This window comes from Abrus precatorius, unplaced genomic scaffold, assembly GCF_003935025.1.
Source record: "Abrus precatorius isolate BTA unplaced genomic scaffold, Abrus_2018 Scaffold9, whole genome shotgun sequence".
Lineage (NCBI taxonomy): Eukaryota > Viridiplantae > Streptophyta > Magnoliopsida > Fabales > Fabaceae > Abrus > Abrus precatorius.
The window spans coordinates 22,378,211-22,399,925 of record NW_020874439.1 but is presented as its reverse complement, the minus strand read 5'-3'; the positions used below and the strand labels follow the sequence as shown (position 1 = coordinate 22,399,925).

Sequence of the window (21,715 nt, the reverse complement as noted above, 5' to 3'; positions counted from 1 at the left end):
TTACTATTGCGTCTAGCATGACTTTTTATTTTTTTAATTACTTAAATTAGGAATAATTTTTTTGCAGAGAACTAAGTAAAAATTGAATATTGCGTCACTGATTATTAGGTATAAATATAACATGAATTTATTGAATTTGATCCTTTTTAAAAATTATTTTTTTCTCATGTTTTATTCTTTCTACCTATTAAATATTAAACGTGATTTGTATTTCAAAAATATACACGAGGAACCAATGAGTAATATACTATGTTTTATCGTTGAGCTATAAATGTTTGATCCCAAGTCCAAATTAGTTGACAAAGAGAAAATAGCAAAGAAATCAATAATAATAAAAAAAACATGTGTGACTCATTGAAACCTTTTTTGCTTGGATTGTGTCAAAAACTTTATAGAGACAGAAATTTTCTAGTTTGATATTTTGGAAACCGAACCAACTTTTCTCAATACTATGATTATCATCATTTAATCAACCAAACCAATAAATCAGAGGTTTAAAAGTAACAAAAGGTGTAACATTCAATTTTAAAAATGTAACTTTGACAAATAAAATGCATATAAAAATCATAAAGTGAACAAGTAAAAAAAATGCAGGGAAAGGAAGATGACCTTGATAAAATAAGCTCGGTGGTTTGCATTCTTAGGAAAGTTTCCAAGGCATGATTAAGTTTTTCAAAAAGTAGTTTAATGGATAAATAAACACAAACATTGAGCAAAAAATTGCTTTGATTTATAGCAAAAACATATCATTAAGTCACATGTTGCATGATATGATTAACGGATCATGTAGGAGAATTTTTCAGTAGTAATGAATCAAAATTTTGTCCCCAATATAACATATCAATGTGAAGTGAATTTTAAGAAACTAAAATAGTATTTAAACTTTACTTCTAATATTATCCTGTACAAATTATAAATTAACATTCGGAATCCAGTAACTCTCTAAATTCCTAAATGGGAATTTCGTAAATTACCAAGATCTGAACCGTGGCAAGATAAGCAAAATATTTGCAACAGGGTCTAACCCCATCATGATTCATTGTAGAAGAAGAAGAATGAATGTTTAACTCATAGTGACATATAAGGAAGAAAATTGTGTTTCGTAGTTTGTACTTTATAATCCGCAATTACAACTTGATGAAGACTTTCCTCTTAATCTCTGCTTTCTTAAGCTCGTAACTTGATGAAGACATTGCATCTACTGAACATCTTTTTAGGTCATTTATTATGGTACTCTCTCTAAAAACTAATAGAAATTTCGTTAGAAAATAATGTTAAATAGCATTCATATACTTTCACACACCAGCTTGAACGTTGTGAATAGTTAGATTATGACATAATATTAGAACCTTTAAGATTAAGTAGTTTAGAATTCAATTATTGTTTGGTGCAATTTCCATATTAGAAAAATGAAAAGTAATCTCTTAATGACAGCCATAAAAATAAAAAATATAAGCAATTAAAATTTAATATATATATTATAATGTTCTCTTTTTCATTACATAAAGTGAAAGTAATATTTTTTTAACAAGAAAAGTGAAATTAGAGTGAGCCGTTGATATTTATAGATTTAAATCAGTATTTAATTAGTAAAAAAGTAAAAAAAATATTAGTATTCACAAACTCAAATAAAAAAAATAAAATTGTAAAATTAATGTTACTAACTCAAATAATTATTTTAAATTTTATTATTAGACATTAAAAAATAATATTTTAAATAATAATATGTTAATGAAGAATAAACAGATAAATTTAAAATATTAATTTATGATAGATAGCAACGGTTTATTTTTAAAAAAATGTTACTTAGTTAAGAACTGATGAAGAAAAAACTATGTTAAAAAAGCTACTTTTTATGTTAATTTTTTTATTGAACTAAAAGTAGAAAATATTTTTTATTTTATATATCAATGTAAACTATCATGATGTTTACATTGATATATAAAATAATGCAGTTGTGTCTAACAGGACGTGAAGCGAGATCTAATTTGTATAGGAATGCGTATCTCCATCTTCTTAAATCAAATTTAATTGTTATTTCGATAAGTTTTTGTCCTTAGGCTCTAATGAATAGTTTATGCTGTAAATAAAATTTATTAGAGTAAAAAAATAAATTATTTTCATAAGTTATATAAATAAAGTTATTAAAATAAACTTAAAATAACTTATAAGATAATAAATTATTTTTTATAATTTCTATTTAGCAAGCATTAAATTTATGTCACTTCATTCTTTTTTTTTTATACAATAAAAACTGTTGAAAAGACATTTTTATGAAATCTGTGAAAATAATTTATAATTTTATAAGTTCTTTTAACTTATTTTAAGAATGTTTGGTTTGTATAAGTTTTTAAAAGTTGTAATAAGAGAAATTAATTTTAATTTATAAGAGAAATTTGATTAAGTTATTACCTAATATTTAACTTATATAAACACTTATTTATAAGTTTTTTAAAATTGAAATTAATTTTCTTAACAATAGTTATTGAAATATTTTTAAATTTATTCTATTAATTTTTAATTAAATAAACTTATGATATAAATTATTATTTAAAAATAATTTATTAAATAAATGCTTAAATAAATTATATCTAAACTTTATAATAAAAGTTCATGGGCGAAAAAAAGAAAACTTCAATAATATAAAATCATAAGTTTATTAAAACAATTTTTTATGCATATTTAAAAATATATTAAAAATAAAAAATTAATTTTTTATAAAAAATAAAAATATTATTATTTTAAAATTACTTAAAAAGTTAATATATAATCTTTATTGTAATTAAAAACTTTTAATAAGATATATTAATGTTATTTTAGCAAATATCTTTAAGCACATATTAAAAAAATAATTTCAATATTTTAACATTAAAAAGGTTTTAACATATGTCACTGTACATATTAGTAAAAGGATAAAATTTAAATATAAAATTTTAGATATTATTATTACTTTTTATTAATTAAAATTACATTTTTATATGAATCATATATAATAATATGAAATAAATTTTTTTATCAAAATAAAATTAAAATTTTATTTAATAGAAACTATTAACAACACCTAAAAAATAAGCAAATTTTAACTTCATTAAAATTGTTATTAAATAAAAAAATTATTATCTTAAAATCATAAAAAAATCATCACATACTTTTATAGTAATTTTAAAATAATATTTGATATAGTATATTCAGTTTTGTTGAACATATATTTTTAAAAAAAACTATTAATTTTAACTTATTAAGCTAAATTTAAGCATTTATAAATTAAAAATTTATAAAATAATACATATTTATTATATTAAAATCATAAAGCAAATATTTTTTAGATAAAATTTTTATTTATTATTTGTATTTATATTTTTTAAAAATAAAAAATTTGAAACTTAATAAACGAATAATAAACATGGAGAGGAAAGTTTACTTAACTATTAATGAATACAATTTATTACAGTATCTGGGGCAGTGAGTTGAGTAACAGTAGCACCTCATTTCATTTTGGTTTTATTTATATTTATTTATCCGTCTTTGAGTTCACTCTCTCCCTTTTTCTTCTCTCTCTCACTCTTACCCCGAACAACACTGAGAAGAATGAAGAAGAAGACGATGATTGCTAACACCGCCATCTCCCTCCTCTTCCTCCCTCTCTTCCTCTTCTCCTCCGTTCACTCCTTCTACCTTCCCGGCGTCGCTCCTCGCGATTTCCAAATCGTAAGTCTTCCACTTCTATTCTCTCTCTGTGTGTATTTTCCATTCTTCTTCGAATTTTCATGCGATATGCTGCTTTTGTTTCTCGGCCACCTTTAATTTCTCGTGAAACTGCTCGGATCTAGGGTTTTAGCTTTGATCTGTGTGGTATCACTCTTAATTCGCTTTGCGCTGTGGTTTTGGATAATCGATTTTGTTTTCCTGAAAGAACTGAGTTCCTTTTGGATGATTCCGCGGTTCTGATGTTGTTTGAATTTAGAATGTTATGTTATATAATCGTTAGTTCCGGTGAAGGATAATTGTGTCGCCAGTTCGGAAATGGAATCTCACGAGATCTTCATTTTCAGCTTCGAGTTCTTTCATCAGTGTTTGAATCCCAATCTACACTGATTTAAGGCTCTGCGTCACATGTGATGATTTATGAAACTTGATTATTGTTTGATAGGTGCACGTGGAAACTGTTGTTAGGTTGTGACTTGTGTAGTGTGTCGTTTGCAAATTGGTAACTGTTGGTTTGAGAAATTTGGTTGATATTGAAAAAGCTTTATTTCGATTTGTTGTTTATGCTTAAAGATATTGAGGGTTTTTTTTTTTTTTTTTCTGTGTGTGTGTGTGTGTGGGACCAGGGTCATCCCCTCTCCGTCAAAGTGAACAAATTATCGTCTACAAAGACTCAACTTCCATATGACTACTACTACTTGAACTATTGCAAACCCAAAGATATAGTGAATAATGCAGAAAATTTGGGAGAAGTTCTTCGAGGTGATCGCATCGAGAACTCTGTGTATACGGTGAGCATTTGTGACCTCATTCTTTAACATTTAACGTAATGATGAAATTCAGTAACCATCGATTCGGTGTTTTGTTGCATTAACCTGAGGAATTTGTGTTTTGTTCTTTTCAGTTTCATATGAGGAAGGAACAATCTTGTACTGTTGTTTGTCATGTAACTTTGGATGCTGAATCGGCAAAGAATTTTAAAGAAAAAATTGACGATGAATATCGAGTGAACATGTAAGTGATAAATGTATTGAAGGCAGTGCTTAGTTGTGTAGTATGAGCCGTTAATCACTTCTCTATGATTTATTGGCTTTTTGGGTGCTTGTCAAGAGGCTTCTGATTTGTATTCCCTTGACCTTGACCCTTGATGCTTTGAATTGAACATGCAGGATTTTGGATAATCTTCCAGTTGCTGTTCTTAGACAAAGGAGGGATGGAAGTCAATCAACAACATATGAACATGGTTTTCGTGTTGGGTTCAAAGGAAACTATCAAGGGGTATAACTCAGCTTGAATTTCATTTAAATTTTCAAGTATCATTTTTGTTGCTCCATATCCTTACAAATTGACAATTTCCTACAGAGCAAGGAGGAGAAATATTTTATCAATAATCACTTGAGTTTTAGAGTTATGTTTCACAAGGACCCTGAAACTGGTTCTGCTCGTATTGTTGGTTTTGAGGTCACACCAAACAGGTCTTGTGCTTTTTCTCTCCCATCTCTCTCTCTCACACACACACACACAGAGTTAAGGGGGCATTGCATTCTTATGTTGGCATAACATGGTTGAACTTTACCTGGTTTTATATTTTATATCTGTAATAGGATGCTGTTCATAAGAATGAAAAATGAAACAGATTAGTTGGATAATTATCTAATAGATCTTACCTTCTTCGTGATGTTACTTTTGTTTAAAGACAAATAATCTCTTGTCATAGATATTGTATAAGTGGGCTCTTAGATACTCCCGTCCTCTTTCATGGTTACTGCATGCATTTCTGCTTGTACATGTGTTTAATGTATTTCTCAAAAATAAAGTGCTTCTATGGTTTGATTGCATTCTTCTTAGGTTTCAATTGACTGCTTAATGTGTCTTCTTCTTTCTTATATGAATTCTATAACTGTAAACAGTATAAATCACGAATACAAGGAGTGGAATGACAAGAATCCACAGGTAACAACATGCAATAAAGATACCAAGAATTTAATGCAAGGTAGTACTGTCCCACAGGAAGTTGATACAAACAAGGATATTGTATTCACATATGATGTTTCCTTTAAGGTATTGCTGATTAAAAATCTAGGCTACTCATCAACTTTCATGTCATTCATTATTTGATTCAATAAGCTAAGTTTGCTGGGATTTTTTCAGGAAAGTGAGATCAAATGGGCATCACGGTGGGACACATATCTTCTAATGAATGATGATCAGATCCACTGGTTCTCCATCATTAACTCTCTGATGATTGTACTTTTCCTGTCCGGAATGGTGGCAATGATCATGATGAGAACTCTCTACAGAGACATTGCCAATTATAACCAGCTTGAAACCCAAGATGAAGCTCAAGAAGAAACAGGGTGGAAACTTGTTCATGGAGATGTTTTCAGGCCACCAATCAATTCAAACTTGCTTTGTGTTTATGTTGGTACAGGTGTTCAGATCTTTGGAATGACACTTGTGACAATGATATTTGCTTTGCTAGGGTTCTTGTCTCCATCTAATCGGGGAGGTCTCATGACTGCAATGGTTCTATTGTGGGTTTTCATGGGTTTATTTGCTGGTTACTCTTCAGCACGATTGTACAAGATGTTCAAGGGCACAGAATGGAAGAGGAATACCTTAAAAACTGCATTTATGTTTCCTGGCATTCTTTTTGCCGTCTTCTTTGTGCTTAATGCTTTAATCTGGGGGGAGCAGTCATCCGGGGCAGTCCCTTTTGGAACAATGTTTGCTCTAGTCTGCTTATGGTTTGGCATATCAGTACCCTTGGTCTTTGTGGGAAGTTACTTGGGTTTCAAAAAACCAGCAATTGAAGACCCGGTGAAGACTAATAAAATTCCTAGGCAGGTACCTGAGCAGGCATGGTACATGAAACCTGTCTTCTCAATTCTTATTGGAGGCATTCTTCCATTTGGTGCAGTGTTTATCGAGCTCTTCTTTATCCTGACATCAATATGGCTAAACCAGTTCTATTACATCTTTGGCTTCCTTTTCATAGTGTTTGTTATCCTATTAATCACTTGTGCGGAGATTACGATTGTGCTTTGCTACTTCCAATTGTGCAGTGAGGATTACAATTGGTGGTGGAGATCTTACCTTACTGCTGGGTCCTCAGCTCTGTACCTTTTCCTCTACTCAATTTTCTACTTCTTTACCAAGTTGGAGATTACAAAGCTGGTCTCGGGCATCCTTTACTTTGGATATATGATAATTGTTTCATATGCCTTCTTTGTATTGACGGGAACTATTGGCTTTTATGCTTGCTTCTGGTTTGTCCGCAAGATCTACTCTTCGGTGAAGATTGACTGATTTCAGGCGCCGTATAGTGGATGATTACGACAAGAACCTGAAACCTGAGTGACCGTAGGAATGAGAGGACTCGAGCAAATACTGCTGGGAAGTTACCTTCCCCTCACCCTTGAAAACCCTTTTTGTTTATTTTTAGAGTAGCAGATGGACTGTTAATTTGTTACACTGTTTTCAAATATTATTGTGGTAGTTTCTGAAGTAATGATATATGTCTGCATATTTTCACATGACACAACGAAGTGATGAGATATTCAATCAGCAATGTGGGAATGTTTTCATATTCAATCAGCACTAATTGATACAATTGAAGCTGGGTACTTGTATTACGGAACCTCATATTCGTTTTAACTCAAACAAAACCTCAGAAGTTTTCATATTATATCTAATGTCACATCCATCTATTGTCAATTCACTGACTTCAACCAAAAAAAAAAAAAAATCCTGAAAGAAACTCCAAGGTGTGTCATCTATTCCATAAAACCACCAAAAAAATGGCACGTGTCATTGGCTTGACCCCAGTTTCAATTTCCCTCTTTTCTGCCTGTGCAAGCAAGTACACAAAATATGGTTATTGGTGTGAGCGGTAACCCAACACTCCTCTTTAGTAGAAATGAAAAAACGAGAAAAGGCTGTCATGAACTTAAATTAAAAATAATAATAAGAAGAAACGAAACGTAACTAACCAAAATAAATCCTTCTTTTCTCGTTCTAAAAGTTCTTGAAAAGAAATTTCAGCGGGTTCATCTACTATGTCTTTCAACTCAAATGATTTTGCATTCTCAACGTAAGCTCCAATTTCAAGCATCTTTATGTACAGAGCTTTGAGCAATTAGTATATATTATATCATAGCAAAATGTCGGTTAACAAGTAAGCATTAGTAATCTTTAATAAACAGAGACCAGGTAGCGTACAATACCATCTACAAACCCTTAGTGCCAAACTAGAACAACAAGAAGTGCATGGTTTATATGCATAAATTATAAAAAATTTAAACACCCAAGAATTTGTCAGATATGAATTATATTAAAATTGAGAATTGTATTCAATTATTTCTATTTGTTTTTCTTAATAATTTAAAATAAATAAATAAATAAAATCTGTTACAAAGTTTGTACGAGTTTTCTGCAAGTAACTCTTTTAATCAAACAGTAAACTGATTGATATCATAAAAAAAATTACTCTATTTCTTATTTGCCAAGTGTTAATTATTAGGATTAGAATCATAACATTAGCCAATAAAAGAATTAGAAGTAGGCTCCACAAGCCATAAAATGAACAACTTAACACACTAATCATATGCAAAGCTTTGGTATATATAACATTGCCACTTTCCAAGTATGGAAAAAAGAAAAATGGGAGAGGGAAGAAAATAAAGAGAAACAAGCAAGGAATAAAACATTTGAGAGGGGGCGAATTCAGCAGAGTCGTGTACCTTCTTGAATGCTGGTAATTCTTTAAGCTGCTGTTGAAGCCAGTTATAAACAGAAACATCCTCTTCTAATTGTTTTTGCTCCAATTCAAGCTTGCTCTTCCGAAATGTTGAAAAAACTATTACTCAATGAAAGTATGACACATAATGTTTCCCTTGATACATATTGCAATCAAACTAACCTGACGCAGTTCATAACCTCTGCCTGATGGGAACATTGCCTTTGTTACTGAAAAGGACCCTTCTAGCTCTTCAGCCCTTTTACAATAACAGGGCGTGAAAGCAATCAGAATAGCATTGAACATATTGAAGTACTCAACTTGAGAAGAGTATCAAAATAATTTAGTTCATAAAACAAAAAAATCTGAATTTGCATGTACAAGTCAAGTGAGTTAAATTTTTAAATAATTGGTCAAGTTATAATCACACTCCCTGAAGTTAAATGAAAATTCTCTCAACACCCCTACCTTTTCTACATAACTTGGACCTTTCTTCGTTTTCATTAATGCGTAAAGGAAATTAAAGAAAGATTGTGATGTGGAGAAAAGTATACAATATTATGTTATTATATAAATTAATAAAAGTTTATGTATGATAAACAAAAAAAAAAGGGACATTGTGTGTAATTTTATTAAGCTTCAAGTGATATGGAGAAAAGTAATTTTCTTCATCTACATTTGAAAACAAATGTCAAGAGTACAAAGGAATAAACAAAAAGAAAAAACTATATGAAGATGCTTTTTGGACATACTTGTTCTGTAGCTTATTCCTAACATCAACCAAACAGTCAGCAAACGGTAGAACCTGCATTATGAAATTAAAGAGTGCTTAATTAAATCTGATGCCACTATCTCATTTGAAAAGAGAATAACATTTTATGAAGTTGCAAGTAATAAAAAAAAGAAGAGAAGAACATCTACAATGTTTTTTAAAGCCAAAACCACCTATGATTATGAAGAACATAAAATTAAAAAAAAAGAAACACGATAAAAGCTCCTTGACCTAAGCTTTTCTTAAAGTAAATTATTTCAACCCCTTTTTATTTAACCTTTTTATATAAAATATCTTTTATTTCTAAAACATGCATAAAATTCCTTAAATTTTATAAATATGTTATACTTAAACTCAATCTTTATTTTTGTATAAAATTGATAAAAATGTGTTTAGTATAAATTTTGTCTCATTCATAAACTCTCTATTTATTAAATATTAGACAAAGTTCCTTCTATTTTATAAATACTTTTCAATCAAAATTTCTTTATCATAGTAAAATTTTGAAATTATTAAAGTGGCCAATCCATGACTCTCATAGAGAAAGACAAAGTTATCAACCATATATATATTTTGACCATGTATTCCCCCAAAACACTCGTTCCTATTACATGTACCTTCAAAAAGGCACTGAATTGAAATACCCAGATTTATCTCCCATATACAAATATTTATCATCTATTTTAATTCTTTTTGGTGGTTATAATTATTTTAATTCAAATAAACATTGTATACACACGTCCCATATTACAAAATCATCGTTTTAAAAAGAGTAAAATTCAACAACACCAAAACACCATTAACAGTACCACGTTCTTTATCTTAAAATTATAAAATACAGTAAATGTATATTAAGAAACTTTACATTTCAATTTGTTTGTCCCAGCAACTAAAGTATACAAGTTTTTTCCAAACTCTTAATAAAGCAACCCACATTGAAACTGCCATAAAGATGATCATAGTCTTTTAAAGATTAATACATGTCACATATGCAATTTTCTTTTAAAGATTACAGGAAAAACACATATACTTGTACGTACCCAAAAAAAATTGAATAACAAAAATACCATATAGATGGAAGCTTATCAAAATCATGAAATGATTGGAAATAAATTAAAAATATTAAAAAAGAAAAGAAGAGATATGAAGAAAGAATAACCTGGTCGAGTTTCAAGTCCTTGGACTCGTTGCAATTCACGAGCTTTTCATATTGCTCTTTAATCTTTACAAGACTCATTGAAGAGTTAAACGGGTACAAAGAACCCGGTTCGGATCCAATACCCAAATCCGAATTCTCTATTTCCACGTCATCCTCACGCTTATCACGTGCATCATCTTCCCCCGCTGAGTTCATTTTCTTCTTCTTCTTTTTCTTCTTCTTCTCACTCGGACCCGGCCGGTTTGGATCGGGATTCGGGTCGTCTCCTTTGTCACTAGAAAATGTGACCCATTTGGCGGAATTGGAGGACGAAGGCTCGGTGGTATGTGAATGGGTTGGGCCTTTGCCGGGAGAGAAGAAATGAAATATGAGACAGAATGGTAGGATGAAGAAGAAGATGATGAAAAAAGAGAACATTTTTGTAATTTGTGGGTGAAAAATGATAGTTACAGTGAGGTAAGACTGGTTATTTATAATTGATGCAGTTAGTGTTCTCTGTTTTTTTTTTCTTTTTACCTTTTTGATCTTTTGTTGGCGCCATTTTCTTTATGAGAAGATAAAAGTATTACAATTTTGTTATGTAAATATTAAAGAATGATTGACACCATAATTAGTATTATATAAATTATTATTTTTAAAAAATTTCTTTTTTTTATCTTTATGTATGTCTAAATCTCAAAAATGTTTTCTTGAAATTTAAAAATAATGATAAGAGTTATTTTTTAATTATATATTGAAAAACGGTTTCCTAAATATTAGGGTAGGCTTGTTTCTTCAAAGATATTATAATTTATATTATAATTCTTTATTCAACTCCAAAACAAGTTGTCATTTTTCTTAAAATTACTGTTTAACATCTTGATCAAGTAGTATGGTTAACCCAAGGAACACTAATATGAAAATCAAGCCTACATCAGCAAATTATAATGAAATGGATATTGGCTTAAACCCTTGATCTTAGTTGTAATTACTTTTAAGGGTAATCATATAATAAAACAAATCTTTTGATCTTCTATCCGAAATTTTAAGGGTATAATGATACCATTATATAAGAAAGGGTCTAATGCAAGAACTCAATAGTAACATCATGTGACAATCGAGGCACAAAATCAAGAAACAAGAAAGAAATTAAAATCAAAACATAACTGAATTTAACATGCCTGAACATTATTACATTGGGAAGTTTTCTTACAAGAAAGCATTAAATTGCTCTCTCCATGCTGCTTACAAGGGAAAATTATAATATTAGAGGAAGCAAGAGACTTCCACACAAGATAAAAACCAATTTGCACATGGATTCAATCTATGTCATCTCAATGTGCACCAAGTAACTTTTTCACCTTCTTTCACCTCAGTATAACAAGCTTAACACCAATATATATATATTTATATACACAAATCCACAATCATCCCAGCAATCTCTACAGGCTTTCAACCACATGGTGTGTTGTGTTCATCTGCAACTTCACCTTGGTAAAAGCCAAATAAATGCTTGTGGTGATCTTGAACTGTAAACTTAGCTGACTCAAAAACCCTGTAGTATTCAATTGCAGAAAAATTCAACATGGAACCTTTATTCCATTTATTTTCAGAGGTTGAAAATGATCAGGTGCAAATGGCTTCCACTGAGAGTTTCTTCATTACATTAGGACATGGATCACCTCCAAAAATTTCAGGTGACACTGTCACTGTGCACCAGCTCTGGCCAACACAATTCTGCAACAATATAGTCATTATTAAATTATGTATACAGCTAAAGGGACCTTAAACTTGAATTGATCATTTAGCCTACAGAATATAAGTTTTAAAATTGAAAAAAAAAATGTTTCTTACATGTCAACATTGTTATAACACCCTACCCTACCCACTATATGAAAGATACCATCATAGAAAACATAGAACAAGTAATACCGTTTGGAAAGCATCATATGACTTGTGAGCATGACAACTTCCTTCATGGTAGTTTCCACAAGATCCTACTGGAGTGCCAAAGCTAGCAAATTTAATTGATGAGATTTTTTGTCCAGGACCACATGACAAATGTGCTTTTGCTCTCACTGGTCCATGGACTTTGCCAGAAGCTTGCATCTCATAACTTACAAGATTTGGCTGCCACTCATAGATATCAGCACATACACTATCAATATCCCTTCTAACCAAAAAGATCCCATTTGGATCCCCGCCCAATTCCTCAAACACAACCAATAAATTCCCAGTTGGCTTCAGCCATGAACGAGGAACATGATACCTGAAATTATCAGCCAGTAATTAAATAGTTTGTCAAGTGTGCCTCAAAAGCATTAAACAAAACTACAGAACAAGGGAGATATTTCTCACCATCGTTGAGAAGCCTCGCCACAGTTAATTCCACATTTCTTCTCATTATAAGTTCCTGCATAGTTACAGTAGTCGCACGAACCAGATGCTTTGTAAGCAGGCCAGTAGCGACCAACACTCTGTCCATTTATCCACACTTGACCTTTGCCCATGCTGTCCATGTCTAAAGCTAATGGTGCAACTCCAGCTGGGGCATCAAAAGTAGTCTGTAATAACATAAAACAGATGTTATTTTAAGGCCAGCCATTGAACAAGTGCAGCACAAAAGGGTCTCTTTTCTTGCATTTATACCAGCTTATATATATGTGGTAACCACTTTTCAGTACATTCTCATCAGTTATTTTTCATTTTACCTCAGTTTTGTCAGATAGCACAAATATATTTTATGAAGTCTGCAGCCATCCAACATTCAATGGAAAGAAGAATATGTGTTTTTAAGGATGAAGCCAAGACGTAATTCATATGAGGGTAGGGTGTGGTTAGGAAGGGTTGAAGAATGAAAAGAAAATAAAATAGTAATTTAAGAGTACAATAGAATATAAACAAACTTTAAACCAAGCATAAATACATGCCTTTTGTAACTGTAACTTTTGAAGGTTATAGAGGCGTTATGATACTTACTTTGTACCAAGTCAACGGTTGCCTTCGGGAAACTAAGTAGCCCTGAAGCCACTCAACAGAGGAACTTCCACTGATAGAATGAAGATTCAAGGCTTCACCTTTAAGACCAACCTAAATGAAAAAAACGTTCAGATGAATCTCAAGCAAACTGAAGCAATGATGAGACAGAGAAAGCACAGCGAATCCTTGAAAAGAACCTTGTATGACCACTTCTGCCATGTTAAGTCCCTTCTACCCTCATTAAGACCAGTTAATGTAATTGGGCCAAGAACACCAGCATTCCATCTTTCAAAATGTGGACCAACATTCTGTATGTCAAAAAACAGGCAACAAATGAGTACATATCATAATGTTCATAAGCCAGAGTTCATCTGAAAAAATCAGATTTGCGTGGAAGCACAGGGGTGCATCTGCATGTGCAAGAAAATGTATGCGTCTGCGTAAGAAACAGAGGACAAACCGGAAGCCCAACTGCAACACTCAGAAGGGAGATTTTGTTAACACCAGCTCTGAGTCCCACACTTTCACTAAAGGTTAGTCTTGGAGCATCTAAGCTTCCATATACAGTTCCTGCCACAAGTATATAAATAGTAGGTTAACTAGGTTCCATGTATCTAAGATTATGCTGAAGCTATTTGACAACTACTAGCTTCGTAAGTAAAAAATGTATGCTTGATAGGACCCATGACAGAATAAAAACAAAGACAAAGCAGTTAGAGTTCATTAAGTGTAGTTAGTTACAGAATCATTTAGATGGACAGCTTAAATAGTAGAATAGAATATTATTCTGTTTTATTATCATTTGAGCATAAAGCAATAGCTTTATTGTAGAATGGAGAGACCTCTTGGAAGGCAAATTTTCTCCTTGGGTTCTGTTTGTAAATTGTAATTCAGTAAACACTATCAAATCATTATTTTTCCTTCCGTTCTTTGTTTTTCTCATCTCTTCTTAACCCGTTTCTAGGTTCCTCACAGTACTAGGGCAGTTTTAAAATGAATGGTAAAGGAAAAATGGCAACATGGGTTATGGTATTTGACACCAACTATTTGTAAGGATTCCACCTTATTTTTGGACTTGGACTATTTAAAATAAATACAATGACAGAAATTGTATATTTGTAATATTACTTAAGAAAATGGTTATTTGAATTTGAAATAACTAGTATTATTAAATTTGCATGAACCAATAGCATGCTACTCACCTGACAGCTGATTGTTGATAAAAACATGCAAAGCATGCCCAGCAGATAACACTGTAAGAACAGGATTCTTTCCATTCCATAAAAATGCTTCATTGGAATTGATCACAACACTGATAAGAAAAGGAACAATTATTTAAATCATGGAGAAACAAAAATGTGCAAATATATTAATAATGTTATAACCAGGATTGAAAGAGAGAGAAAACAAGGAGGCAAACTGCAGAGCTATAGGTCACTCACTCTGTGGAGTACCACAAGTAGTCAGATAAATCTCTGGTTGTATTTATCTGCTCCAACAGGCCAGTCACAGTGAAGGAACTATCATCAGTAGTGGTTGTCTCTTCATTAAATGCTTTCCAAAAGAGTCCTCCGTGAATAGGAACACGAGTCATCTTCATCTGTTGGCTCTGGGAACCAACCTGTAAAGAGATTTGAAATTATCATTGTTGCTGAAAACTTTTGGAAAGAAGAATATTCTCTTCAGTGCAAATGAAACTCTAACCAAACAAATGCAAGTGAAGTTACATAAGACTCCAAAAAATATCATTATCTCCTTTTACTATATGTCTGCTTTCATGAAACACAAGAATATTCTCTTCAGTGCAAATGAAACTCTAACCAAACAAATGCAAGTGAAGTTACATAAGACTCCAAAAAATATCATTATCTCCCTTTACTGTATGTCTGCTTTCATGAAACAGAAGAGTTACAAACTACAACTGCATGAAATTAATTATTATAAAGAAATTACTCAATTCAACTAAATAGCATATACTTGACCAAACTTTTATGGTAATAAAATTTCATTGCAAGATATAACTAACATAGCTCTAGTCCTTTGAAATAAGAGTTCGGTTGGCATTTGTCTCACCCTTGCAGTGTTATAAACAGTGTGCTTGCAGTTAGGAAGAATGCTAATAGACCAAGGGGGCAAGTTGTAATGCTGATTTCCAAATGCCACTGTTGCATAAGATTGTGGGTTATAGTTCGCAAGGAATGCCGCACAAGCTCCAGAGTTAGATTTAAAGACATGAGCCTGTACATTTGTATTAAAGTTAAAAAGTTTAGTTAGTTCAGTTACAGAAATTTCAGGTAGCATTGATAATTCTAAGATAACTGAATCAAGTTATACCTCTTGATAGTTTCCAATTCGTGTTACAGTAGGATCTCCAGATACTAAAGCAGGTTCACAGAGTTTTATTGCTCTATGTAAATCCTTCAGATGACCCCACTTTGGCTGCTTAGGAAGTCCTGCATAGAGGAACAAATAATGTATAACTCAAGATCATGCAAGAAAAAAGAAAAGAAAAATGTTATTCACACACACATATACAGGTCATTACGTATTGAAGTGCTTTGTGCATACCATATTCATCAATAGGCGCATCATAATCATAGCTCGTAGCTATAAAGGGACCACCAGCAGTTCGACCAAAATTTGTTCCCCCATGATACTGCGATGAACCAAACAAAAGGGCTTAATTGACTATAAAAGGGCAAATCAAATCCACAAAATGAAATTATATTGAAGTTACCATGTAATAATTGACAAATGATCCTCCTTTCTGTATAAACCTTGCAATCGAAAATGCCAAGTCCTCAGCAGGTCTTTGAGGAACTGGACCTCCAAACTGAGTAAACCTACCAGTTGAAAAACAGGAACACAGGCAATGATCAGCCCGACAAAACCTCTAGCTTGCAGTGTTCTCATTCTTAACGAAACATTAGTAATAAGTTACAAGGCACCAAATACAAGCTACACAACTATTATACCAGCCAGTCCAAGCTTCTGTCCACATCTTTGGTTTGTATGCCTTATTTGGAGAGAAATAATCACAATAGAAGCCATTACATGTGTTAATCTGCAAAATTATATATAGGAATTAGAAGCTGGAATATGACCCTGACTGAAAGACGAACACAATATTATCTGGAACAATTGGACTTGCATGCAAATATAATATTACTTGAGAATATAAAACAATATTTCGTTATCACTAATGAGATGCCAACCAAAAAAAAATAACATTTTGACACGAAGGTAAGAGAAAACGATAGATGTGAACGAAAAGGAAGACAAAGATATGAGGTGAGTGTAAAAATTGAGGCACAAAAAATTCAGCGTTGAATAACTTAAATTTTTACAAGATAGTCAAATATTGAATTTTTGCCACATGAAATGAAAATAATTATTTCTGCAGTTATTATGCTCAATAGCAAGACATGATTATGAGAATTGTAAAGACTAAACAAAGACAGATCTCGACCGTGCATAACGAGGAATAATTATTCATTTCCTCCACTAGCATTCTAGCAATATGGACACAAACTGTCTAGTATCCCCACCGAGGACAAAACTATGAAGATTAGAGAACATGACTGTAAAAGGTAAAAGAAAATTCTTAAAAAGTCACAAATCAGCTAAACTTACAATAGGATCAGGAGCATCATCTTGCTTGCACATGACCCATGGAACCCCGGTACCAAGTCCTACAGCCATTTGTGCTGCCCACTGAGTATAGACTTTACCAGGTTCACCAATTTCGTACTCCATAGGTCCATATTCATTTTCAATCTGCGCAGAATAATGGCACAAAAAGGCAATACTTTCATTATACATCTCCATTTCTACTCAACGTGTAACAAAGTTAAAAAAAAATTTCCAAATTAAAAAAAATACAAGAAATTACAAAAGAAGTGATTGAATTAAGCAGAATGGTAGCTGGATGTGTGTAATCTACCTGTGATAGAATTATTGGACCACCCTGAGACTCATACAACCTTTCTGCTTTCATCATATCCACAATCTTCGTGGTGAATTTTTGCATTTGAAACTTCATCACGATAACATTTAAAAGGAAAAAAGATTATTAGAAGGTAAATTAACGACATAAAAGAAATATGAAAAATAAGAGATTTTAATGATTCTTTAAGATAAAAGAATGACTGTTATCTCACCTTAAACGGTTCATTGTCTGTTCTGAAGCTGATACCTGGAATGTACTTGAGCCAAACAGGGAAACCGCTGAAAAAAAAAATCGTGTAACACTGTTAAGACTTTTCATCATTTCAAATTCACACATGAACAAAGATTTTTGCCTATGTAAATAGAAAATTCAACTCTTTTATTACCCGAAGTTCCACTCAGCACAGACATAAGGACCAATTCTGAGGTGAACATAGAGGCCTGCTTGCTGCACCAGCTTTATGAACCTAACCAAATCATAGTTCCCCCCAAAATAGTACTACAGAAACCAATAAAAAGAAAAAACACTGATTATTTCCATTAGTTAAACTCATACAAAAAAAACAAAAATTTGCATTTTTCAAACACTGCAAGGAAAACCAGTGTTCCTTACTACCTTGCCAGGTGAAGGTTCATGTCCATTCCAAAAAACATAAGTCTGAATCACATCCAAACCTCCTTCCTTGGCCTTCTGAATAAGATCTGGCCACATCTGAAACAACAACCAAGGAAACCACATGCAAAAAAAAAAGGTTCAAACTTTAAAGAACCCCATTTGACAAAAGAGAAAAATGGAAAGAGCCCTGAAGCACATTTCATGAAAATACCTCTGGAGTGCTTCTGGGGTAATGAATGGATCCAGAAAGCAGTATCCTTCTTTGTCCATTGAGGGTGATAGCCTTATAGTCATAGGACACAGAAGCTTCAGCATGACAAAACAATGAACATGCAAACACCACCACCATCAGTGGCACATTCCACAGTTTGAGCTTGAAGCTCATGGTAACAACAAATGATAAAAAAAAAACTTAGTTTGTGTTCCCTCAGGTTGGTAAAGCAGAGTTTTTATTCTATGCTTCAAACAAACGTATGGAGAGAGAAACTAAAGTGTTTTCCTTTTTGGCAGAATGATGGAAGAGAAACTGTGATATTTTTATGTTTTCTCCCTTTTGGAGATTAAGAATTGAGAAAGTTTATGTGAATGAAGGTTCTTTGTTGGAGGAAAATGGAAGTGCTTAGCAGCTGCTTTTATAAACACTCAACAGTGAGGAGTGGATGGTCTTAGGAAAAGAGTGGGACCTACTTCTAAGGAAACTTTGGGACCCATACCTTGTCCTTACTCCATCCACTAAAATTCTTTTTTTTTTTTAGTTAATTTTTAATTGTTTTGTTTATATCTATATTATTGTTATTATTTTGATTAAAGGTTGGATACATTAGATTAAGATAAGATTTTACATTTAATAAGTTTTAAGTTTGAGTTCTTATTATTTTTTATAAATAAATAAATAAATACAAGTGTTTTAATCTGACAACTTTTTTACCTTAAAATGGGATATTCTTTTTTTTCTTTAAAATTATTTCTTAATTATTTAAAAAACATGAATATGAATTTTTTGAGTATTTTAAGAAACTATTAAAATTACTTAATGTATTGAATAAATATTTTTAATAAAAAATATTATTTGTAATATTTTTGAAAAGTTGTAATAATAAATATTAACAAAATAAAATAATTATTTTAAATTGAATCATGTTTATTTTATTGAAAACTATTAATAAAATAGTTAATTTTTATTTGATTAAAAAGGGTTACTTTTATATGATAAATTATGTTAAGTACTGATTATTATATGAACACCATTAAAAATACTCGTATTTATAGTAATTATTCATGTCTATAAGTTTTTAGGAGTATAATAATATAGTGAGTTTTAGATTTTATTCCATTCTTGAATAATAGAACACATTTTATCAAAGACGAAAAGGTTGAATTTTATTACTAAAGAACCCATCTTTTTGAGAAATTTATTAAAAAAAAAAATGTATTTCTTTTGAAAAAAATTATATCCCGGTAAGCAGCCATGGAAACTCAATTTTGTTGAAGGAGTGTTTGGCTGATAGCTGAAAACGCGTTTTTTGTGATATTTTAAACGAAGCAAGCAACGACAAAACGATTATCCGCCTAATTTCTCCCATACGGCGTTAAATGATACTCTTTACAAAATTTCAATTATATTTCCATTTTTCACGCGCATAGCACAACCGACCAACTTATTTTTGTTCTTTTTTCTATTATTGTTTGCAGAATCCATTCATTCAAGAAAAAGCTAACAAGTAACTGCTGAAGAAAAGTACCAAAATTCACCCAAAATTGTGTCTGTTTTTATATTAGCCAATTTCATGAAAAAGGGTTTTTTCAGGTTTTTTTATTAAACAATTTTATATAGTAAATTTTATTTAAAAAACAATTTATAGTATTAATATATGAAAATTTAAAATTTTCATAAAAAATATTATATGTAAATTTTTATCTTATAAAATATTTTATGAACTAAAAAATTATGAAAGTAGTGAAAATAAAATGCTAAAAATTTGTTGTTTGTTTGGTATATAAAAACTTGACAGAGGCACAGCGTGATTGAGAACAGAGGAGTATCATAGATTGGTGATTCACTGCACTTCTGACTACGACTAAACTTGAATATTTATGAGATTTCAAATTTGCAACACCTGTTTGGTTGGGAGTTAGCATGTGCATATTCATATATTAATGTTTCTTTTATTCAAATTTGAACTTTATTAATGAATGTGTTATGGATACTTATTAGTTATTGTTGTTTAAATTTTACATTGTATAGTTAATTCAAATTAAACTCAATTAGCCGAGTTAATCCAAGTACGAGATAAAACATTTTCGGCGTCTGTTTTTTGTTTTCATTGTCGAAGGTTGAATTAAAATTTGTTCTCAAAAGATATTAATTTGTTTTCTTACAAACAATAGTAATTTTCCTCTATGTTATTTATCAAGTCTTCACTTTTCAATAATAATAAGTTTTTTTTTTTTAAAAATACTATTATCTTTATTGAATGATATGACTTTTCTGATCATATTGAGTATTTTATTTTATTTTATTTTATTTATTTCCATTTTAATTTCGTTTTATTTTTAAATGAAAATTATTTTTCCTTTTAATTTTAAATTGCATCCCTTTAATTTATATTTACCTATTAAAATAACACTTATTATTAGTATAAAAATATACATTGTTTTTAACATCTATTTTTATTCATAATCTTGTTTTAATTTAAAAATACTTATGCAACATAAAGAAAAGTAATACTATTTTTTTAACCCTTAATAAAGCATTTTGGACTATCTTTAACAAAAGTATATTAAAATAGTGTAAAAGCTTTTTTTTTTTATCATAAATAGTATTATCCCATTATAATTCCACCTAAAATTTATTAATATGTCAATAACACGCCTAATCACAGTTCAAGTGTAGGTATATGCCACCATTTTTAAAATTTCCTAAAACGAAGAAAAATTGAAGTGTTTACATGTGACTATATTTTATCAAATGCAACAACCTAATTCTTACAAGAAAGAGCAAGAAGCAATCTTTCACTTTCAGAAATCAAAAAGGGATTGATGGGTTTACTTGGCGGAAGGAGAAAGTGAAAGAAAAAAGCAGCAGTAGTGAGGCGCTTTATGAACTATAAGCATCATATGATTGGATTTTCGTTATAACTTCCAATTCCACAAACAAAGCAAAGAAACCCTTAAGATTATGCCATGCACTTCTCTTCCACTCACCCATGCATGATTGCCAACACCAACCTGGCAAGTGCCTTCCCTTCATTTTCATGTTCCTCAACAACTATTTAAATTAAGGTATCAAATAAATTCCCTATATCATTAAATTCATCCAATTCTATTTGAATTTGATGTATGTGTTTCGATGTAGACATCAAAGGGTGTCTTTGTTTAATTTGACTTCTCACCCTCCATCAATTGAGTTTCCTTTCTTTATGTAAATTGTCTTTCAGACACAAAAATAGTTGTTAGTGTGAATATTAGTCTTATAATCATAAGGGTAGCTCTATAATCGAAAAGTAGTTCTATATATGTTCAATGATTGAGAGATACTTTTAATCACAATGTCTTACATTTAAATGTATAAAAAAAATGTACAAGGAAGAGACAATCACAATGCTCTAAATGAATATTAGTTTTATACCTTGAACCAAAAAAGTGCAAAAAGTTTTTTTCCAAAAAACAATTGAGATCAAAATGCTAAGAATATAATGTTGGTTGTTCATGATAAAACAATTTAGCCAAATAAGTGTGGATGAGATTTGCTTCCTTTGAAGGAATACAAACCCTTTGTAGTCTAAATCCAAAAAAGTTGAATCTTGGAAATTATCGAAA

General features: G+C 31.0%; 3 protein-coding genes across 4 annotated transcripts; 1 reads left to right on the top strand and 2 right to left on the bottom strand.

The window, feature by feature from the left end:
• Positions 1-3,427: 3,427 nt before the first annotated feature.
• Positions 3,428-7,314, top strand: LOC113849200 (transmembrane 9 superfamily member 7). The gene is made up of 7 exons (XM_027478919.1): positions 3,428-3,708; positions 4,332-4,496; positions 4,610-4,719; positions 4,875-4,983; positions 5,068-5,180; positions 5,616-5,766; positions 5,857-7,314. The coding sequence occupies exons 1-7, from the start codon at positions 3,589-3,591 to the stop codon at positions 7,012-7,014; spliced, it is 1,926 nt and encodes a 641-aa protein (XP_027334720.1). The 5' UTR covers positions 3,428-3,588; the 3' UTR covers positions 7,015-7,314.
• A 201-nt stretch (positions 7,315-7,515) lies between these two features.
• Positions 7,516-10,791, bottom strand: LOC113851022. The gene is made up of 6 exons (XM_027481514.1): positions 10,375-10,791; positions 9,196-9,248; positions 8,627-8,702; positions 8,448-8,543; positions 7,698-7,819; positions 7,516-7,555 (listed from the first exon to the last, which is right to left on the bottom strand). The coding sequence occupies exons 1-6, from the start codon at positions 10,789-10,791 to the stop codon at positions 7,516-7,518; spliced, it is 804 nt and encodes a 267-aa protein (XP_027337315.1).
• Positions 10,792-11,499: 708 nt separating this feature from the next.
• On the bottom strand, positions 11,500-18,504 carry LOC113850270 (beta-galactosidase 1-like). Of its 2 annotated transcripts, none has more exons than XM_027480733.1 (19): positions 18,108-18,504; positions 17,897-17,992; positions 17,667-17,779; positions 17,493-17,559; positions 17,276-17,368; positions 16,966-17,109; positions 16,308-16,396; positions 16,070-16,175; positions 15,901-15,988; positions 15,667-15,785; positions 15,406-15,570; positions 14,775-14,953; positions 14,535-14,644; positions 13,793-13,902; positions 13,530-13,640; positions 13,333-13,443; positions 12,712-12,917; positions 12,286-12,622; positions 11,500-12,090 (listed from the first exon to the last, which is right to left on the bottom strand). In XM_027480733.1, the coding sequence occupies exons 1-19, from the start codon at positions 18,279-18,281 to the stop codon at positions 11,980-11,982; spliced, it is 2,529 nt and encodes an 842-aa protein (XP_027336534.1). In that variant the 5' UTR covers positions 18,282-18,504; the 3' UTR covers positions 11,500-11,979. The 2 variants fall into 2 exon arrangements, with proteins under 2 accessions (XP_027336534.1, XP_027336535.1); XM_027480734.1 differs by having other exon boundaries at positions 11,538-12,090; positions 12,277-12,622; positions 18,108-18,481.
• Positions 18,505-21,715: the final 3,211 nt, after the last annotated feature.